At 40.1% G+C, this 20,583-nt stretch overlaps 1 protein-coding gene across 1 annotated transcript in view; it reads right to left on the reverse strand.

Annotated features, from left to right (window-relative positions):
• LOC120291611 (ankyrin repeat-containing protein BDA1-like) overlaps positions 1–18,118 on the reverse strand; it is a 34,770-nt gene extending 16,652 nt beyond the window's left edge. Inside the window, exon 1 of the mRNA XM_039309266.1 lies at positions 17,561–18,118. Within this exon, the coding sequence (XP_039165200.1) occupies positions 17,561–18,118 (558 nt within the window). The remainder of the gene's footprint in view (positions 1–17,560) is intronic.
• Positions 18,119–20,583: the final 2,465 nt, after the last annotated feature.

Consider the following 20,583-nt stretch of genomic DNA (forward strand, 5'->3'; position numbering starts at 1 on the left):
AAGTTCATATTAAAACCAAGTTTAACCAACACTAAAACAAACACTAAATTCCGACGAATCTCCGGAGCATACAACACATCATGTAGAAACAGAGTGCGTCCACCACACATGTTCAATTGACAGATGCCAATTCCTCTTACTTCTACTCTGGGGTTGTTTCCTACATAAATCCACTTAGTTCTAGTAGGTGCTCGTCGGAATTCCACGAAGGATTCTCTATCCTTCACTACATGATTTGTCGCTCCTGAATCTACAGTCCACAAAGGATTAGATTCAGTTAAGTATACAAAACTTGACACATTAGCAAAGTTCTTAAGAGTACAAGGGGTGACTACCTTCTTTGGCTCACGGCAGTTGCGAGCATAGTGACCATTCTGGTCACAGTTGTACACTTCACCCTTGAAATACTCTTCACTCGAGGACGTTTTCCTCTCTTATGTTGGTTGACTTTTGGTTTCTTGCAAGAATGACTTGATCCCTTGCATTTCCACATATTGAACAAATTAATGCGCTTGCGCTTAGAGCTCGAAGCCCCTCTTGAGCTGAAAGCAACACAACAGACATCTGAATCCCGCTCAAACGTCTTAAGGCAGCCCTCTGCTAGCTCAAGGTGGCGCACAACACCCTCAAGTTCTTCCATAACTTGGTCAAGAGCTTCTAGTGCTTTTTGCTTTTCAAGCACATATTGAATTTTCATATTCAATATTTCACAATTCTCGCCGTTCATTTTGTCTTCTTTGTTCAAATCAGCAATTATGTTTTTAGTTGCTAAAACCATCAATCTAAACATATCAGACACATATGCACGAATTATTAATGCCTATCATTTATGCATCCATTTTGCACAGACCCATCATATTAATGAATAATTTCAAGTAAGGTTTCGGAATCAAAAGGTCACAATGTTTCCAATTATCATCCAAAAAATCCTAACTTAAAACTATCATCAATATAATCTTCTATGCAAAATAAGTTCAGCAAAGTCATTAAAACTTTCTTAAACTTCCCACAACTAATTGTAAATTAACATACTAATTTACAACAATAAATAACATTGAACTATCAATAATTAAACATGTCAATTACACTAAGTAATATATCCAGGGGAAAATATCAACATAGAAAGAGATATTAACACCAAAAATATCTCAGACTAATCTAAACAATAAATAAGGAAAGTCTTTTTAATCTATCAGTAAAATTCTATAAGAATTCTGAAGGCACATTGACCAACCATGGAAAAAATTTTGGAGAGCTCTCATGCCACCTCCAAGGCGCATTCACTCTGCGCCTTGTGGCACTCATCCCAAGGGTTGAAGTTTTAGTTAACTCGATCCTATAGTATTCTCTTACGAAAGCTACTGTAAGCCTCCTATAATCCGGGACCACGTTGATCTCCCATAGGCGATCTAACACTGCTTGTCATTCAGGTGGAAGAGTGTTCATTAAGGCCGGTACCTTCTCAAAATCCAGCATAGGATAACCATTCCAGATGATTTCTTGTATCATCTCATTGACCCTGACCACGTGTGATACCACATCACCATCATTCCACCGATAATTAGCTAACTCTGTCATTAGCCCTTTAAGTCTTGCATTTTCCTCCTCCGTTCTCGGAAATGCAGGTATGCGTGCATAACGCATCATAGTTTCTGTAACAAATGCAGAACAAAAATGGATTACTTATAATTCACAATGAACAAAAGGGAAAATACAGAATTTTCCTTGTTTCATGCAACAAATGCAAAAATAAAAAAAGGGATTACTTATAATCCATAACGAACAAATTGGAAAATACAATTTTTTTTTTGCCAGTCAACGCCGGTCAACTGTGGTCAACGCAGGTCAACGGCCGGTCAAAGGATGACTGGGTCACGACTCAACGGGTCAATGGGTCGGGTCAAACGGGTCGGGTCAACCGGTCAAGTCAATGGTCAACGGGCGATCGGGTCGGATCAGTCGGACCGGCCGACCGGCACGTGCCACGCGCATGCCTGGCTGATGTCACGATGATGTCTGCCGGCGCGTGCGTCGCACGCACCTGCGGGGGACCGAATCGGCGCCTGCGTTGCACGCGCCGATGACCCCCGTTCGTTCCGGCGGCGTGTGGCGGCACGTGGTGGCGCATTCGGTGGTCCCCGGCGGTAATCCGCCACTCGTTTGTCTCGTATCGACAAGGGCTTCAATCCTATGCTTTTAGAAAAAAAATTTCAACTTACAGAAAATCAAAAAATAGGGTGAACAGTGTACGGGTGTTGGGATTGTCCATCCCCGATCGGCCGACAGCGGTGTTTAACGAAAATTCAATCAAAAATTGATTCATAAAGATGAAAAGAGGTCAGGAAAACATGAAAGATGGCTTTGATACCAATGTTGGGATTTACCGATTCCCTAAAACAGATTCGACACTAAATCGAACCCCTAAAAACGAATGCGGATGACGAGCCCAAAAACAAACATGTATCACCGATCAAAGGCACACCACGAAATCAAGCGTACCTTATTATCCACAGATTAAGTACCAACGTTGAAGTTTGAGGAAGGATTCTGATCCTGTTCTACCGAGGAGCGTCCTATTGCTTCAAGGGGGAGAAAAGTTACGTTGGTTTTGGGAGAGGGAGAAAAGAAAAAAACGTACGCACATCCAAAAGGTGCGTTCTCTTTTTCTTTTCTCCCCTTAAATACGTCTTCTCCAAAAGACACATCCCCTCAACGTAACACCTCTTCATATCTCAACCCTTCATCCATGGGCCCTTATCTTGCGGGCCGGGCTTTTAGGCCCAACATGGGCGGACGGACCCTCTAAGGCCCATCAACATAAATAAATAAAACCATCAAATCTTAGCCGAAGAACAAGGTACTGCACATGCTCAAATAAAAATATAAGAAGAGCTTTAGAAGTTCACATGTCGTGTTTAGGAAATTGGGGATTCATCTGGGGACCATTTGGCGGGGACATCGTATTCATTTGGCCTACGTAGGTCAAGTTCACGCTTTCATATGTATCCACATTCGCAAGAAAAGGACAAAAATGGTGTTTGAAATATCTGTAATTGTCCGCGAAATTACCTTAGAGAATTTTGGTCTTTGATTTTCGCCAATCATGTCTAAGATTGCGTGTAAAAAGTCCGGTCGTGGTTTGAGGGAAGAGCATCGTCGCACGGGCTACGATTCCTCTGCCTTGGAAAGGTGCCTCAAGTGTAGATTCGCCGCCTTAGCCCCATTTGAGAATTAACTATAGTCGAAGCGAGCTTATGACCTTCTCCATGTCTGCTCAGAGGCAGCTCGTTTCGCAAGAGCTTCTTCGACCTAGAGCCATTCTTCTCCTCTTTTGCTCCAACACCGGCTCCAACTCCTTCCCTCCCTTTGAAGAGCGAATCGGTCGCCCATAACACTTGTACTTGCATCAAATTCATCATCTTGAATGGCACCAATCGGGACTTGGCGGGACTTGAGGTTGAGGACTGAGAAGTTCGGGGACATGCACATCACGACCGGTGCCGGAGGAGGCAAAGGCTTGGTGGCCGGCAGGTCGTCGGAGGCAGAAGGATCGGGGCAAGCGAGGGGGCGGTGGCACTTGGAGTTGGAGGAAGACTCATCGTCTCGTTTGGATGGCCCGAGTCTCGTGGGTGTGTGGGTGTTGAAATAATGGGTTGGCCTATAGTTTTTCTCAGTCCATCCTAGCCCATTTTAGGGGGAAAAAATAAAATAAAACGAGTTACTGGTACCAAATTGGGCTCATTAAATTTGAGTCATAAAAATGCCGGGGGAGGCGAAGGCCTGGTGACCGCAGGTCATCAGAGGCGGAAGGATCGGGGCAAGGGAGGGGGCGGCGGCACTTGGAGATGGAGGAAGACTCATTGTCTCATCTGGACGGCTAGAGTCTTGTGGATGTGTGGGTTTTGAAATGGTGGGTTGGACTATATTTTTCTCAATCCATTTTAGCCCATTTTGGAAAAAAAAAAAAAAAAACAAGTTACTCGTATCAAATTAGGCTCATTAAATTTGAGTCATAAAAATGACGGGATCATATCATTAGCCACGCGTCTAGAGTCTGCTGTGAAAAAAAAGGGACTGCATCCCAGGTGCCAAATCGGCTGGTTACCAACACAAAGATTTATGAATTGCAAGATCATTTTCGTATTTACTAGTACTTAAAGACGTAAAGGTAATTTAATAACGCTGAAACTAATTTTATGAACACAAAAGTATGACTTACAAACATCATTTTGCAGTTATAATACAATAAAGACGTTACTAGAATTAGACCGTGCTAGCAATTTATTAAGAATAAGTATAATTGAGATCAACAAGAATTACCACTCCCTCTATTTACTAATCATAAGGGAAATGACTACCTTAGAGGTGCATTACATCTTGTAGGGTAAATTACTACTCTTAATTGCTCACTATAAGGCATATGATTGTCTTAAGAGACATTACTACTTTGAAGGTAAATCACTCAATTTATCGCTTGAGAGTACTTACACTTAGGGCGCATTTGGCAACCGGCCAAATAGTAAAAATTTCTATTCTTTTATTAGTCGGGAGCAAATTTGAAGTAGAAATTCGTTTGATAAAAACTTTGTTCCTGAGAATAGATTTGGAATAAAATCAATGAGTAGAAAAAAGTTGATTATTTGTTCCCGGAAACAATTCCAGAATTAAAGCCAACCAATTTTTTCTCTTTTCTCTTTCTTCTTCTTGTTATTCTTCCCTCCCTCTTCTTCTTCCACTGCTGTTGCCGATCACTAGTAATTGGTTGGGCAAGCTCCGGCAAGCTCACTAGAGGCTTGCCAGGCTAGGGCAAGGTCTAACGAGCTCGCTGGAGACTTGCCCAACCACTGGGGAGGCTCGGCCTCGCCAGATCTGGATAGTCCCCCCGTCATACCTAACCTAATTAAGGGAACAAAGACCTTACTACGTTTTCTCCTCTTGCTTGGAACCATCTGTAATCTGACTACAACCGCAACTCACTCCTCACATTAAGTACATCACATAAAGAAAGAAGAAAGAGATTTCCATGTATTAATAATACCTATTGTTTATACTCCATTCCATCGTCCATGTGAACTCCATTCTTTTGCATGCGTCATCCATCAACACGCCTAAGACACTTATTGTTTAAACCAGCACATAGACAAGCGCATTGCATTGCCAGACGTGTCGTACATAACTGGCTAATGAGCATGCTGAATAGCACATACTGTATAGCATCTACTCTTGCATGGCCTCATGGCTCAGTGCATTTCTTCTAGGACAAACAAATCTGTAGTAATAGACAGCCACTAAGGGTATCTTTGGCAAAATGTGGTTTTGTTCCCCATAACACAAATTTTTGTTCTTTTGTTCCGGGGAAATAAAAAAAGAACAGAAATGCGTTTGTTTACACTTTTGTTCCCGGGAACAGATTTGGAACATAAACAATAAGTAAAAAAGTTATATCTTGTTCCCGGGGACACTTCTAAGAAACACTTTTTTCTTCTCATTTTCTTATTCCTTTTTTTTTTTTTCTTCCTTTTGGCCTGTCGCCAACCTCGGTTATGGCTGGTGACCGGCAGTCGAGGGCCAGTGACCTCGCCGGAGCGTCGCTGGGCCACCGCTAGGTCGGCCTCGCCTGCGGTGGCCCGGCGAGGCCGAGCTCGCCCAGCCACCGGCGAGGCTCGGTCTCACCGGCCACCGTTGGGTGACGCCGACTTGGCGGTGGCCCAAAGAGGCCGAGTCTTGCCTAGCCACGCGAGGTTGTCTGTCTCTCGTCGGCCGATCGCCGGTCATGGCCGAGGCCAGCGACCGGCCAAAAGGAAGAATGAAGAAAAAAAGAAAAAAAAAAAAAAAAAGGAAAAATATAATAAAAATATTAAAAATTTAAAAGAAACAAAAAAATTATACAAGTTTACCAAACGCGTTTCTATTTCTGGAATAGAAATTATTTGGGCACCAAACGCGTTCTTATACTCAGAAATTGTTCTTTGGAACATAAACAAAAAAACTATTTCTGTTCAAAAATTGTTCCCCGAGACAGAATCGTTACCAAACGCGCTCTAAACCATAGTATTCTCCCTCTTCCCTGTCCCGAAGGCTTTGTAGACAAATTTCAGGACTTTGCGCACCAATTTCCAGATTAAGCGGATTGTATGGCACAAGAAAATAAGAAACATCACCCCCCCCACATACAGTTACCACTACTTTATCATTAGCATACTTTATTTCTCCCTCATCCGGTGAGGATAATACCATGACGATTGAATAACTCAACGCCGTGAAGGTTATCGCAACCCACATACTTAGCATATGGAAGACCACTTATGAGAAGCATAATGCTGCTAAGCGATGCCATGAAGCTTATCGTGTTAAATGCCAGGAACACTATGTAAAGCCATTCCATGTCTAGAGGTGCCTTTGGTGGTGCCTTTGGTGGTTCCCTACCAACTTCGTAAGCTATAATAGCTACCAGTGCCGCCACCACCATTAGCATCTTATGCATATCGTTTTGCCACTTTCTCTTCTCTTCCCTCTTGCTCTCTTCGGTAACCATGTTTTTTGCATCGGTTTGTCTGGACAGGTCATAATTCTCTGAAGTTTGATGAGCAGAATCCTTAATCTCTGAAGCTCTTTCCACGCTTTAGCCTTGTGCTAGTAGGCTTAGTGCCGTGAAACCTTTGGAGTTCATAATATTCGAGTCTACTCCTTTACTAGTCAGGTAGATTATAGTCTGTAGAGGAGTAAAAATAGAATGTGCCAATTGATGTTGGATTTGAACTAGACAAGCCCATGTTATATACTTTTGAGGACTAAGTTTGCTTCTTTTGTTTTTAAGTCCTTTAATGTTTGTGACTATTATATGATGCCTTCAAAAGGGAATTTCATCGCTTGTTGAATTTCTTCCGCTTCTCTGTTTTTATATTCCTTCTAATCTAGATGAAATTAGCGTGAAAATAATGTGAAGCACAAAGTTGTAGTTAATTATTTGGACAAATGACTTCTTTTCCAAATATCAAAACTTGTGATTATTGGAGAAATCTTTCTGGAATATTTTGAAGCTGACAAAACGTTTCTATCAGTCTAGTCTGAAGTTTTGCAGACCCTTCTATTTAAAGTCTGAAGACCTCCGAACTGCCAGACTCATGACTCAAGACTCAAGATTATTCTCATTGACAGTTTCTAATCTGTTGAAGAAGGCTATCTAGAACTAAGTGCTTTGTTGAGGATTTGGCCTTATCGACTGGAGAAGATCTCTTGGCTGGATATGATATAACGGATTCTTTTATTCGAAATCAAGATCGTTTGAAGATCCGATGATTGATGAAATATTCTTGGAAGGTTCTACTTTTGGAAACCAAGATCCTGATTGTATGGGCGAGCAGGATTGATGGGCTATCGACATGTTCCTTTAATAGCTCGAATGATCTTCTTAATTGATTCTGTCCAACGGGAAGATTGGAAGAATTCCTTTCATAAGTGCCAACGGGTATGATGGCATAAAGGAGTATAAAGGAAGACGTTCCGCTTGTTCGAGTGCGTGCACGATAGAAAAATTCCAGTCTCAAGCTCCTTGATTTTCGGTCAATTCGTTTATTGAGCGAAATCTTATACACAAAAGAGAGTCTATATTTAGTGATACCTTGAGGAAGTGTGGTATAATATCTACACTGTAGAATCAAGGGAAAGCATTGTTGTAACATCTCTTTTGTTCATAGTGAAATCCAGCCAGTGGGCTGTCAGTGCAGAAGAGTGGACGTAGGCTTGAAATAAACCGAACCACTATAATACTTGTGTTCAATTTTCTCTTCCCTACTCTTTGTTTTACTTTGATCATCGTTTGCTCTGCTAACGAAATAAGTGTCTCCTTTCTATTGTCTGCTTAGTATTGCGTTCATATCTCGAGAAATTATTTTTATACCTATTCACCCCCCTCTAGGTTGTATACTAGCCATATCAATTGGTATCAGAGCCTGTGTACTCACTTTGTTTGAAGTGTTTTACTTCAGAGTTAAAGATCCATGGCTAGTATGCTAGCTCCAAGGCTGATGGAAGGGCAAAGCAATACCAGACCACCTTACTTTGACGGAAAGGATTACAACATCTGGAAAAAAAAAATGAAAGCGTTCCTTCGATCAAAGGATCCTCTGGAATTGGACATTGTAGAAAAAGGAATCACTCCTAAAGTTGCATCTGTCTCAGAAAGAGGAAAAGAAACTGTTGAGTCAAGTGAAATGACTCAGGAAGAGATAATCAAGAGACAAGCTCTTGATGCAAAAGCTATTTATTCTTTATTTTGTGCCTTGTCACCTACTGAATATAACAGAATATCTTCTTGTGTTACAAAGAAAAGAAGTCTGGATAGGTTACATATCACCTATGAAGGAACTGATCGAGTGAAAGAGACCAGAATCAACATTCTTCTCGGTCAATATGAAGCCTTCAAAATGAAATCAGGAGAATCTATAACTGATATGTTTAGCCGTTTTACAGAAATCGTGAATGGTCTTGAAAATCAAGGTTAACCAATTTCTGATCCCATGAAGGTAAACAAGCTACTGCGTGGACTCTCCAAGGATTTGAATCACATAAAGACCTCAATAAGAGAGATACAAAGAATCATGCCACTATCTGTCGATGAGTTGGTTGGAACTCTTCAGTCTTATGAAGTGGAACGAATCAATGAAGATGAAGATCCTAAAGGTAAGAAATCCATTGCATTAAAATCAAATGATGACTCTGATGTTACAGATTCTAAAGACGATATGGACGATGAGGAGCTTGCTCTTATGATAAGAAGATTCAGAAAGCTGAACAGAAAAGGAAGAAGGTTCAATCCAAAGAAACAAAGTTTTCAAAAGCAACAGACCAAGTCCGTTGATGATGATGAATCAAACAAAGATGTAGTTTGCTTTGAATGTAAGAAAAATGGACACATCAGACCCAACTGTATTCTTCTAAGGAAGAAGAAAGGAAAAGCTGAAAAGTCTCGAAAGGCTCTTAAAGCCGAAACCTGGAGTGATACAGAGTGTGAAGAAAGTGATGATGATTATGCCAATATATGTCTGATGGCACACCGACTCGAGACTCAAACTCGAAAAAATCGAACAGTGAATTTGAGGTAAGTAATTTTAAAATCCCTATTAAAGTTTCTAAATACATTGATGAGCTGTGTTTTAGTCTTAAGACTTCTCTTAAAAGGATTTCCGAACTCAAAAAAAAAAAAAAAAAACAAAAAAAACTCTGCACTAAAACAACAGGAAAATGTTTTGAAAGAAAGAGTTAAATGTTTAGACATGAATGTTTCCACTCTTAAAGAAAGCGAAGATAATCTTTTAAAAGAAAATGCCTTTTAAAGATTGACTCATCAAATATTTCAAAAAAAAAATTTCAATAGGATCTCGAGAAACTTGAGAAAATTCTTTCAGCACAAAGACCCTATTTCAATAAATCTGGTTTGGGAATGACAACATAAACTATTCCGTTAATTAATTTTCCTAAAGTAAAAGAAAGAATTAAGCAAAGACCCACAAGAGATGCTTACAAAATCATTTCAAAAAGGTTTTTATAAAACCAGTAGGTCGAAATGCTCTCGGATGTTCAAAGTGCAATAGTGCGATCATTTTGAAAAAGAATGTCCTATGGTTTGGAAACCTGTTAAGAAAGTATGGGCTAATACTGCATATTATACTAACACCAATGGACCCAAGAAAATATGGGTACCAAAGAAAGCTTGAGACTCTTTTTTAAATGCAGGTCTCTATCAAGAAAAAGGTAAAGTGGTATCTGGACAGTGGATGCTCAAGACATATGACAGGAGATTCAAATTGCTTCGTATGTAGCTCGTTCAAGTAAATGGTGGAAAAGTCTCATTTGGAGGAAACAACAAAGGGAGAATTGTGGGATTTGGAACTGTAAAAATTGGAAACCTCACAATAAGCAATGTTTCCCTAGTGGAGGGACTCAATTATAATCTGCTCAGTATTAGCCAGCTGTGTGATACTGGTTTTAAAATCTACTTTCAAGAGGGAATATGTTCAGGAACCAGTAAAGACTCTACTCAGTCATTCATAGGTCGAAGACATGGAAATATCTACCTCTTGGATGTGAAACCAGACGAATTGCAATGTCTAATCTCAATTCAAGACGAAGCAAGCTTATGGCACAGAAAGCTTGGTCACATCAATATGAAGCAAATAGCCAAAATTTCAACAAAGAAGCTTGTTCGTGGTCTACCCAATTTATCATACCAAAAGTCTGATCTATGTACATCATGCATATTGGGAAAGCGGGTAAGAAATTCATTTAAGCCAATAAATCAAGTTTCCACTAATCGTGTATTGCAGCTTCTGCATATGGATCTCTTCGGACCAACCAGAACTCAGAGCATTGGAGGTAAGAGATATTGCCTAGTAATTGTGGATGACTACTCACGATTTACTTGGGTATATTTCCTAGCAAGTAAGTCTGAAACCTTCTTGTATTTTGAAAAATTTGCCAAAAAGGTTCAAAATGAAAAAGGATGTGTTATCTCAAGTATAAGAACAGACCATAGAGGTGAATTTGAAAATCAAGATTTTACAAAATTTTGTAATGAATCTGGCTTTCAGCATGTGTTCTCCTCTCCATATACTCCAGAGCAAAATGGAGTTGTGGAAAGAAAGAATAGATCTCTTCAAGAAGTGGCTAGAACTCTTTTAATTGAAAGTAAGATCTCTTCACGATTTTGGGCTGAAGTAGTTTCAACAGCATGTTATATTATCAATAGAGTTTTTCTAAGGCCTATTCTAGAAAAAACCCCTTATGAGTTATTCAAAGGAAAGAAGCCTATTGTTTCATATTTTCATGTGTTCGGATGCAAATGCTTTATATTGAAAAATGCAAAAGATCGAGTTGGTAAGTTTGAAGAAAAATCAGACGAAGGCATCTTCCTTGGATATTCTACCTCAAGAAAAGCCTACAGAGTCTATAACAAGAAAAGTCAATCTATGGAGGAATCAATGAATGTCAAATTCCAAGATTCTATGCAAAATGAATCTAGTCAGACTCATCATAAAGAATCTGAACCTGCTCCAGACTCTTCAAAGCTTACAACTCAAGAAGCAACTCAGACTCTGGAAGACCAACAACAAGTGGTTATTGAAGATTTAAATGAAGGAAGTGATCATCAACCCGACAAATCAACCAAGAATCGGAAGCATAAGTCCAAATCATCCCAAAGATCTCATTATTGGCGATATTAATGAAGGAATTCGCACAAGATCCAAAAGGCGCGAAGAGTCTAGTCTTTGGCTCTTATTTCTGAAATAGAACCCAAAAGCATAGAAGAAGCTTTATCGATGAAAGCTGGATTGAAGCTATGCAAGAAGAACTCGATAGTTCAGCATTAATGATGTCTGGGAATTGACATCTAAACCAAAAGATAAAACTATTATTGGAGCTAAATGGGTTTTCAAGAACAAGATGAATGAGAAAGGAAAAGTCGTGAGAAACAAAGCAAAACTCGTGGCCAAGGGATATACGCAAGAAGAAGGGATAGACTATGATGAGACTTACGCACCAGTAGCAAGGTTAGAAGCAATTCGATTATTACTTGCTTTTGCTTGTTATAAGAATTTCAGGTTATTCCAAATGGACGTCAAAAGTGCTTTCCTAAATGGATTTATCCATGAGGAAGTCTATGTGGAACAACCACCTGGGTTTGAAGACCCAAGGAAGCCATACTCAGTATTCAGACTGAAAAAGGCCTTGTACGGTTTAAAGTAAGCACCTCGAGCTTGGTACGACAAACTAAGTAAGTTTTTAATATAAAATGGTTTTGTCAAAGGTAAAGTAGATACTACTCTATTTATCAAAAAAGAAAGCAAAAGTTTTTTACTTGTTCAAATATATGTTGATGATATTATTTTTGGATCATCTAATGAAAGTTTGTGCAAGAAATTCTCTAAGTCTATGCAGGATGAATTTGAAATGAGTATGATGGGAGAACTAACCTTCTTTCTCGGACTTCAAGTGAAACAATTGAAGGAAGGGACTTTTATTCATCAAGAAAAATATGCTAATGATCTTGTCAAAAAGTTTGGACTGGAAAAGTGCAAAAAGACTGATATACCTATGTCAAGTTCCTTAAAGATAGACAAAGATGAAGGAGGGAAGAAAGTTGACTAGAAGCTATACAGGAGTATCATTGGTTCACTTCTTTATCTTACTACTTCTAGACCTGACATTTTGTTGAGTGTTTGCATTTGTGCTAGATTTCAAGCAGATCCTAGAGAATCTCATCTAAGTGCCGCGAAGCGTATTATTAAATACATTGCTTCAACTTCAAGCATCGGTCTTTGGTATCCTAAAAAGGGAGACTTTACTCTTCTTGGATACTCAGACGCAGATCTAGCCGGTTGCAGAGTTGATAGAAAGAGCACCTCGGGAACCCGTCGCTTACTTGGAAGCGGACGGTGTCTTGGTTTTCAAGGAAGCAAAATACGTAGCTCTCTCTACAACGTAAAAATGTAGTATGTAGCTCTCGGAAGTTGTTGTTCACAAATTCTGTGTATAAAACAACAACTAAGAGACTTTAGAATCGAAGATTCATGCACGGAGATTAACTGTGACAACACTAGTGTAATCAATCTTACCAAAAATCCAATTCTTCACTCAAGAGCAAAGCATTTAGAGATTCGACATCACTTCATTAGAGATCATGTTCAAAATGGAGAAATTTCGATTCAATTTGTTGATTCAAAGAACCAACTGGCGAATATATTTACAAAGCCTTTGGAGAAAAATCAATTTGATATCATCCGTTCCAGACTCAACATTTTGAAGCTTGAAGAAGTTAAAGTCTAGAGACTCTCAGACTCAGACATTCATGGCTCTTGACTGTAAGTTATTTTATTTTCTCTAATATTAAATCTCGAAAAGGTACGATCATTCATTTATTTATAATTGATTTATGTTTCCGTGAAAAACGCAATCTTACCTTTTCAAAAGAGTTAACTTCTATTTAAAATGATAGTTATTTATTTAAAAAGGTAGTTATTGTTAAAAAGGCATCTTTTCACTTTCCTTTGTGTCGTTTGGTTTCTTCCTCTTTTGACTAGGCTATATACAGTCGGTTTTTTATTCGCTTAACTCCAAAACCCTAAAAAGCATTCTCCTTCCACTCCTGTCTCGTTTTCTTGTTCAATCTTCGAAAAAGTTGTCATCTTTCTTGGGAAAGTGAGGCAAGGAATCTTTCAAAGACAAAGAAAGATGTCGTCTTCCAGAAAGTCCTCAAGGATCGCAAGCAGGGGACCACAGAGAATGAGTGAGGGGCCTACTCATTTTGATCTCACCGAGGAAGAGGAGTTACCGAGTCAGCAACAGAGCCCGCAACATTCTCAACATCGTCATTCTCCACCATCTAATCCATAGGGTGTGGGTCATCAACAGGAGGAAGAAATCATTGAGGACGCAGATCCTGTAAGAGTTCAAAAGCCCTCTTTTATTTACAAGCTTTACCGTGCTTTAAAGAGCACTGGTACTCCGTTGAATTACGTAGATGATTTTCTTAAGGACAAGGGATATGGAAATGAGTATATCTTTTTTGCGAAAAATGGAGAATTTGGGAATTGCTCCTAAGGGGAAGGCAGAGGAAGCTCTTGCAAATATTCCAAGTGATCCGCGTGTCGGGGGATTTAATCCGACAGATGGAAATGATGATGACAAATTGTTCAGCGAATTTCAACCAAGGATGGGTGTTGCAGCGAAAGTTCGAGGAAAAAGAACAGAGTTATTTAGATCAAAGGAACAGAAGGATCTATACTCCAAATTGTTGAAACGCGGGGTGATAAACCCAGGAGTGTGGATTTTGACTTCTTGGATGCTGTGAATGTGAACTTGAGAGAAAAGTTCGGTCTGCTTCAACTTGAGCAATTTTGCTCCGATACCACAGAAACCTATGCTCAATTAACTGCATATTTCTATTCAAATCTCAGTTTCTTGGATGCGAATAGAATATCTTTTAGTGTCCGAGATCAGGACTTTGTGGTTGATGTGGATATGCTGGCATATGTGATTGGGGTTGAAAGAGGAAGATATCAACCCATCAAGGTTTCAATTGCTCGTGCCACATTGGAGCTTGTTAAAGATAGAAGCACAGAAGGGAGGATTACCTACTCAAGGATGCGTGCGAACAACATTTTGCTTCACAAGATTGTGATCAATTGTCTCAGACCGAAATCAACTTCTAAGACTGATGTGTCTAACTCTGAGGCAAACCTGATGTACGCAATCAATACTGGGAAAAAGTTCTCTCTTCCTCACACCATTCTCTTCCACATGTATAGAGCAATGGTGAAAGACAAGGGACAATTGCCTTATCCAAGTTTTGTGTCAAAGATATTCAGACACTTTAATATTCAGCCTCCACAAATTCTCTGTGTTCGACCGTGCGACAAAATGGTGGTAGGACTGAAAATGGTGACCAAAATGCGTCTGAAAGAACTTGACAAGGCATTGGAGAAATTTAAAGAGAAAACTCCGGTCAAATCTCATCAAGTCTCTTCTGCATCTAAAAGAAAAGGGAAGGAGCCCATGGTTGCTCCATCCAAAAAGAGAAGAGCTCTCATCTTAGAGGATGAAGATGATGAGGATGATCTCACCATTTCTGCTTTAGCTTTGAAGAAGCTCAGTCGTTCCGTTCCAGAATCAATGGAACGACAGGAGACAGAAGAAGAAGCAGAGGAAAAAGAAGAGAGAGAAGAAGAGGAAAAAGAAGAAGAGAACAGAGAAGCACATGAGCAAGAAGCAAGAAGCAAAAGAAAAAGAAGAAGAGGAGAGAGAAGCTGAAGAAGAAGAAGCGGAGAAGGAAAGGTTTGAAGACGAAGAAGGAGAGAGAGACAATCAAGAAGAAGAAGAGCATGAAAGACACTCTTCTCCAACTGACGCCATAGAAACAGGGGGAGATGGGGAGCAAAGAGGAACTACATCATATCCTGTCACCAATGAAGGTGTAAGCCACTCTCCAGAAGATCCAGAGGACATTCATACCTCTCAAATGCCCGAGGAAGGACATGATGCTTCATCGCCAAATCTGCGTGATTATGCTGATATTCCATCGTCTGCCTTTATTTCATCAAATCGTGCCAACGCCAGTACGCAGACTGATAATACAGCAGACTTTCGCATAATACTTGATGTTCTTCTGGAAATGCGGGGTCAAATTTATGCTTTGGAGTGCGAAATTCAGATCTTGAAGAATGCAGGACAAGCTTCTTCCGTTACCCTGTCTGATCAGATCCAAGACCTCGCTCTTCAAATTCAAGCCAATGCTAAAGGAGAAGAGGTGGCTCATCTAAGGGAAGACTTGAAAAAGCTGGAAGGCATCGTTCAGTCTATGGGAGATTTCCAGCTTGTTCGCGTTCCCAAGCAAATTTGACTTCATCTCAACCTTTTTTTTTATGATGACAAAAAGGGGGAGAGATGCAAGCTTTGAACTTTGACTTTGAAATTTTTTGAACTTAACTTGTTGAACTTTAGTTTGTTTTGATATTTAACTTGGGTGTCTGGATTTGACTGAATGTGGATTTGAATTTGACTGCTGCTTTTATATCAAGTATTATTGAATGGCTTTACTCTCATGAAAGACTAACCTATTTTCTGTGGGTGCAGATTCTAGTGTTATCGTTAAGCTATTAATCTTTATGAAATGTCCATATTGCTTGAGTAATGTTTTGCAGGTCAAAGTTGTTCAAATCTGCAGGAAAGTTTTGTCACCATAAAAAATGGGGAGATTGTTGGAGAAATCTTTCTAGAATATTTTGAAGCCGACAAAACGTTTCTATCGATCTAGTCGAAGTTTTGCAGACCCTTCTATTTAAAGTCTGAAGACCTCCGGACTGCTAGACTCAAGACTCAAGACTCAAGATTATTCTCATTGACAGTTTCTAATCTGTTGAAGAAGGCTATCCGAACTAAGTGCTTTGTTGAGGATTTGGCCTTATCGACCGAGAAGATCTCTTGGCTGGATATGATATAATGGATTCTTTTATTCGAAATCAAGATCGTTTGAAGATCCGATGATTGATGAAATATTCTTGGAAGGTTCTACTTTTGGAAACCAAGATCCCGATTGTATGGGCGAAAGGTGATTGATGGGCTATCGACATGTTTCTTTAATAGCTCGAATGATCTTCTTAATTGATTCTGTCCAACGGGAAGATTGGAAGAATTCCTTTCGTAAGTGCCAACGGGTATGATGGCATAAAGGAGTATAAAAGGAAGACGTTCCAGTTGTTCGAGTGCGTGCACGATAGAAAAATTCCAGAGTCTGAAGCTCCTTGATTTTCGGTCAATTCGTTTATTGAGCGAAATCTTATACACAAAAGAGAGTCTATATTTAGTGATACATTGAGGAAGTGTGGTATAATATCTACACTGTGGAATCAAGGGAAAGCGTTGCTGTAACATCTCCTTTGTTCATAGTGAAATCCAGCCACTGGGCTGTCAGTGCAGAAGAGTGGACGTAGGCTTGAAATAAACCGAACCACTATAATCCTTGTGTTCAATTTTCTCTTCCCTACTCTTTGTTTTACTTTGATCATCGTTTGCTCTGTTAACGAAAGAAGTGTCTGCTTTCTATTGTCTGCTTAGTATTACGTTCATATCTCAAGAAATTATTTTTATACTTATTCACCCCACTCTAGGTACTTATACTAGCCATATCAGTAATGATTTAGGAAAAAGTGTCAGAAAAGTCCCAAACCTATAACATTGGTGTTAACATAATCCTAAACATTTTAATTGTGTCAATTTAGTCATAAACCTTATAACCTAATGTCAATTCAGTCATTTTGCTAATTTCAACTAGATATTGTTGATGTGGACCCTGTCTAGTCTAACCCGGTCTAGTCTATGTGGCATGATCGGTGCTGATGTGAAATTTTTTTAATAATATTTTCATATATATATTTTAATTTTTTTTCCTTTTTACATCCTTTTCCTGATGACTAGTCGTCGACCATTGGCCATGGCCGGGTGGACTAGCCTCACTTGGGTGAGGGTCTCTATTGCCTGCCACGGCGAGGTTGAACCCTCAAGACGGCTCCCCTCACTCAGGCTAGGGCAGCCTTGCTAGATTTAGCCTAGGCGAGGCCAAGCCCTGCCAAATCAGGCAAGACTGGCCCTTGCCCAAGCCAAGGCCAGCTTGCCCTGCCATGGCCAATAGCTAGTAAAAGGAAGAAGAAAGGAAAAAAAAATCAGAAGAATATTAAAAATTTGAAAAAATAAAAAATAAAAATATAAAATATAAATTTGTCCATATTAGCATTGGCCATGCCATGTTGGACGGCCATCATCCATATTAACAATTTTTGGCCAAAGTTAGCCTGAAGGACTAAATTGATATTAAATCAAAATGTCTATAGCTAAATTGACACAATTAAAAAGTCTAGATCTTTTGACACTTTTCCTTGATGATTTATAAAAGGATATCTTTGAACTTCCGAATATCTCTAGGACATTCATGTTTGGTAGAATTGCCTTTTTCGTTGATAAGCTCACTGAATTTGACTAGAGCAAAGGGTTAGTTGTATGAACATACCTCAATTTGTCCATTTGAAGCAGCTAAATACAAAATCGTATGGCCATCTTCGTCCCTTGAGTTGATGAACTGATCATCACCCAAAATATCTTTCATAAACTTCAAAGCTTCCAGTTTGTTTTGCTTCACGCATAAATGCAAAATCGTCTGGCCATGTTTGACGACACTGCGGGGGGCATCAGTTGTCACTTGAACCAAGCATTTCAACACATTGACACGCCCTTTCATAACCGTGACATGAAGAGGGTTTCTTTTGTATTTGTCACAGACAAAACGAGTTTCAGGTCTGACTTTTACCAAGCTTTCCACTATGTCAAGGTAACCTTTTGCTGCCGCGAGATGAAGAGGGGTTGAACTCTGATAATCTTGCTCTCTTGCCAACTCAGCCTTCCGAGCTAGGATCGCTTCCACGACATCCAAGTGTCCAAGCATGGTTGCGATGTGCAAAGGAGTCTCATTGTGATTCCCGATCATGATTTTATCAAAAAGAAGCTTATCGTTTCTGAGCAAAGAATGCATGTTTCCTTTCATGGCGGCTTCGTAGAGCTTGGACTCCATGTTTGGCTCTCTAAAATGGGAATTTCGGGATGCTCGCTACTCCATTTGGGGCCTTGAATATATATTGTAAAGTTAGGCTTGAGGAGGACCAAAAAATGATTGGTAAAAAATTGCAAGTACGTAGCTCAAGTTTCCGTTGGCCGAACGTTGCGCCTCAAATGTTTCTGTACACACGCTAGAAGAGATGTTAGCTCACGGCTCTATAGACCTAGTCAAACTCCACCGCGCCAATCGGTCGTAGACATTTGGAATTTACTTACAACTGGTTCTTAGGGGAATTAAGAAGAAACCTGCAATCTCTCCTTTAAGTTTGTTGTTTTGTGAAATCGAATTTTAAATTGTTTAAATGTCCTCGTTAATTGGCCTGAAGGAAGCTACCATTCTCTTGATCGTCACTTCTTTCGTCTTTATCGCGATGATGTTCTTCCTTAAATCACGACTGGACATTTTACACAGAATCTTAGACATGATTGGCTAAGATCAAAGACTAAAATTCTCTTAAGGTAATTTCGCCGAACAATCAGAAATATATCAAACACCATTCCTGTCCTTTTCTTAAGAATATGGACAATGTGAAAGCTTGGACACGGATGAAACATATTTCAGGCTGACTCTTGACAAGCTTGTCACTATGTTAACGTATCCTTTTGCTTCTGCGAGATGAAAAGGCGTTGATCTCTGAGAATCCTGCTCTCTTGCTAGCTCGGCCTTGCGAGCTAGGACCTCTTCTACAAATTCTAGGTGTTCGAGCATGACTGAGATATACACAGGAGTTTCCATGTGATTCCTGGTCGTGATTCAGTCGAGAAGCAGCTTATCTTTTCCAAGCAACTCAAGCAAAGAAGGCACGTCTCGAAATACTCACTACTCAATTTGGGGACTTGAATGTATATTGTCACCAAGTCAACTTTCAAGGTAGGTTTGATGAAAAGCGAAAAATGACTGGTGGTATGTGGCTCAAGTCTCCGTTGAGCCTGGACATCCTTTGATCATGCAAAGCAATCGCACTCTAGTCATGCAAAACTAGTTGTGAAATCATTTCATTCGTACAAACATGAAATTACGTAACCTAGGCACTTTCAAAGAAATTATACTCTCATATGATCGTGTTAGGAAGATGGTTACAAATGATAATAGTACCATTGGCACATTAGATTTGGTCTTCTCAACATGGTAATTCCTAATGATTTCAAGCTTGTGAATGGTTTAAGCTCAATGTGGAGGCATTAGCCTTGCCATGCTACCGACGAATTCTGCCAAAGAGAGTTGATCTTCATTTTCTACCATGATGGTTGGGATCTCAACTTTGCCGTCAAGGCTTGCGGCCATGTATGAGCCACCGTCGCTGGATGTGTGGACAAGCTACCTCATGAGCCATGGACGAGGCCAGATCTGGAGGCACAAACGCATCAAGCTTTGCCATCAAAGTGGCCAGTGCTGTGTCCAGGCCGAACATTGTTGCGAGTCCAAGCCAAGCTACCCCTCCGTAGTCATAATGGCTGGCTCCATTTAGAATACAGGCAGTAATTTTGTCATATAAGCTGCTGACGTAATACTTCGAACGTATGTCAATTTGTAAGTGAATCTAAATGATCGAATATCTTTTAAAATCATCTCATTTAGATGAAGATGCCTCGGATGTTTCTGGACACAAACGCTTGGACAAATGTCGCTCATGGCTCTATGGACGTAGTCAAACTCGGCAACGCAGATCGGTTGCAGACATTTCGAATCTACTTACAACTAGTTCTTGGGAGAATTGAGAAGGAACCCGCGATCTCTTCTTTCAGGATTGTCCCTGTCCTTTACTTGCGAATATGGACATATATGAACCCGCGAACTTGACCTACACAGACTAAATGCATAAAATCTCCCCATCAAATCGTCCCTAGATGCATCCCCCAATTTCCTAAACACGGCAGGTCAACTTGAAAAGCTCTTTCTATAGTCTTTTTTGAGCCTGCACATTCCCTTATTCTTCAGCTAAGATTATTCAACTCGATGGATTGTGGTAGGAAAGATGCTTGAAATGAGCAATGCGTTATGAGGGGAAAAGTATCAAAAAGTCCTAAACCTATTGCATTGGTATCAATTCAGTTCTAAACTTTTCAATTGAACCAATTCAGTCCTAAACATTTTACTATTGGTACCAATTTAATCCATCCGGCCAATTTTGGCTGGCCGACGCTGACGTGGACGTCGGCCGGTGGCCGAATGCTTTGACGTGACCATTTTTATGATTTTTTAATTATTTTTTCGAATTTTTATTAATTTTTTCTTTTTAGTTTCTTTTTCCTTTTTTTTTTTTTGTCTTCTTCCTTGCGTTGGTGGCGAGCCTCCGGTGAGGCTTGCCGGCCACCGGGCGAGGGCCGTGACCCTCGCCGGCTCGCCCACGCGGCCTTGGGCGGGCGGCTTAGCCCAGATCTGGGCGAGGCCGAGCGAGGGCTGCGACCCTCGCCGGCGGC

The sequence above is a fragment of the Eucalyptus grandis genome, chromosome 3 (assembly GCF_016545825.1).
Source record: "Eucalyptus grandis isolate ANBG69807.140 chromosome 3, ASM1654582v1, whole genome shotgun sequence".
Classification (NCBI taxonomy): Eukaryota; Viridiplantae; Streptophyta; class Magnoliopsida; order Myrtales; family Myrtaceae; genus Eucalyptus; species Eucalyptus grandis.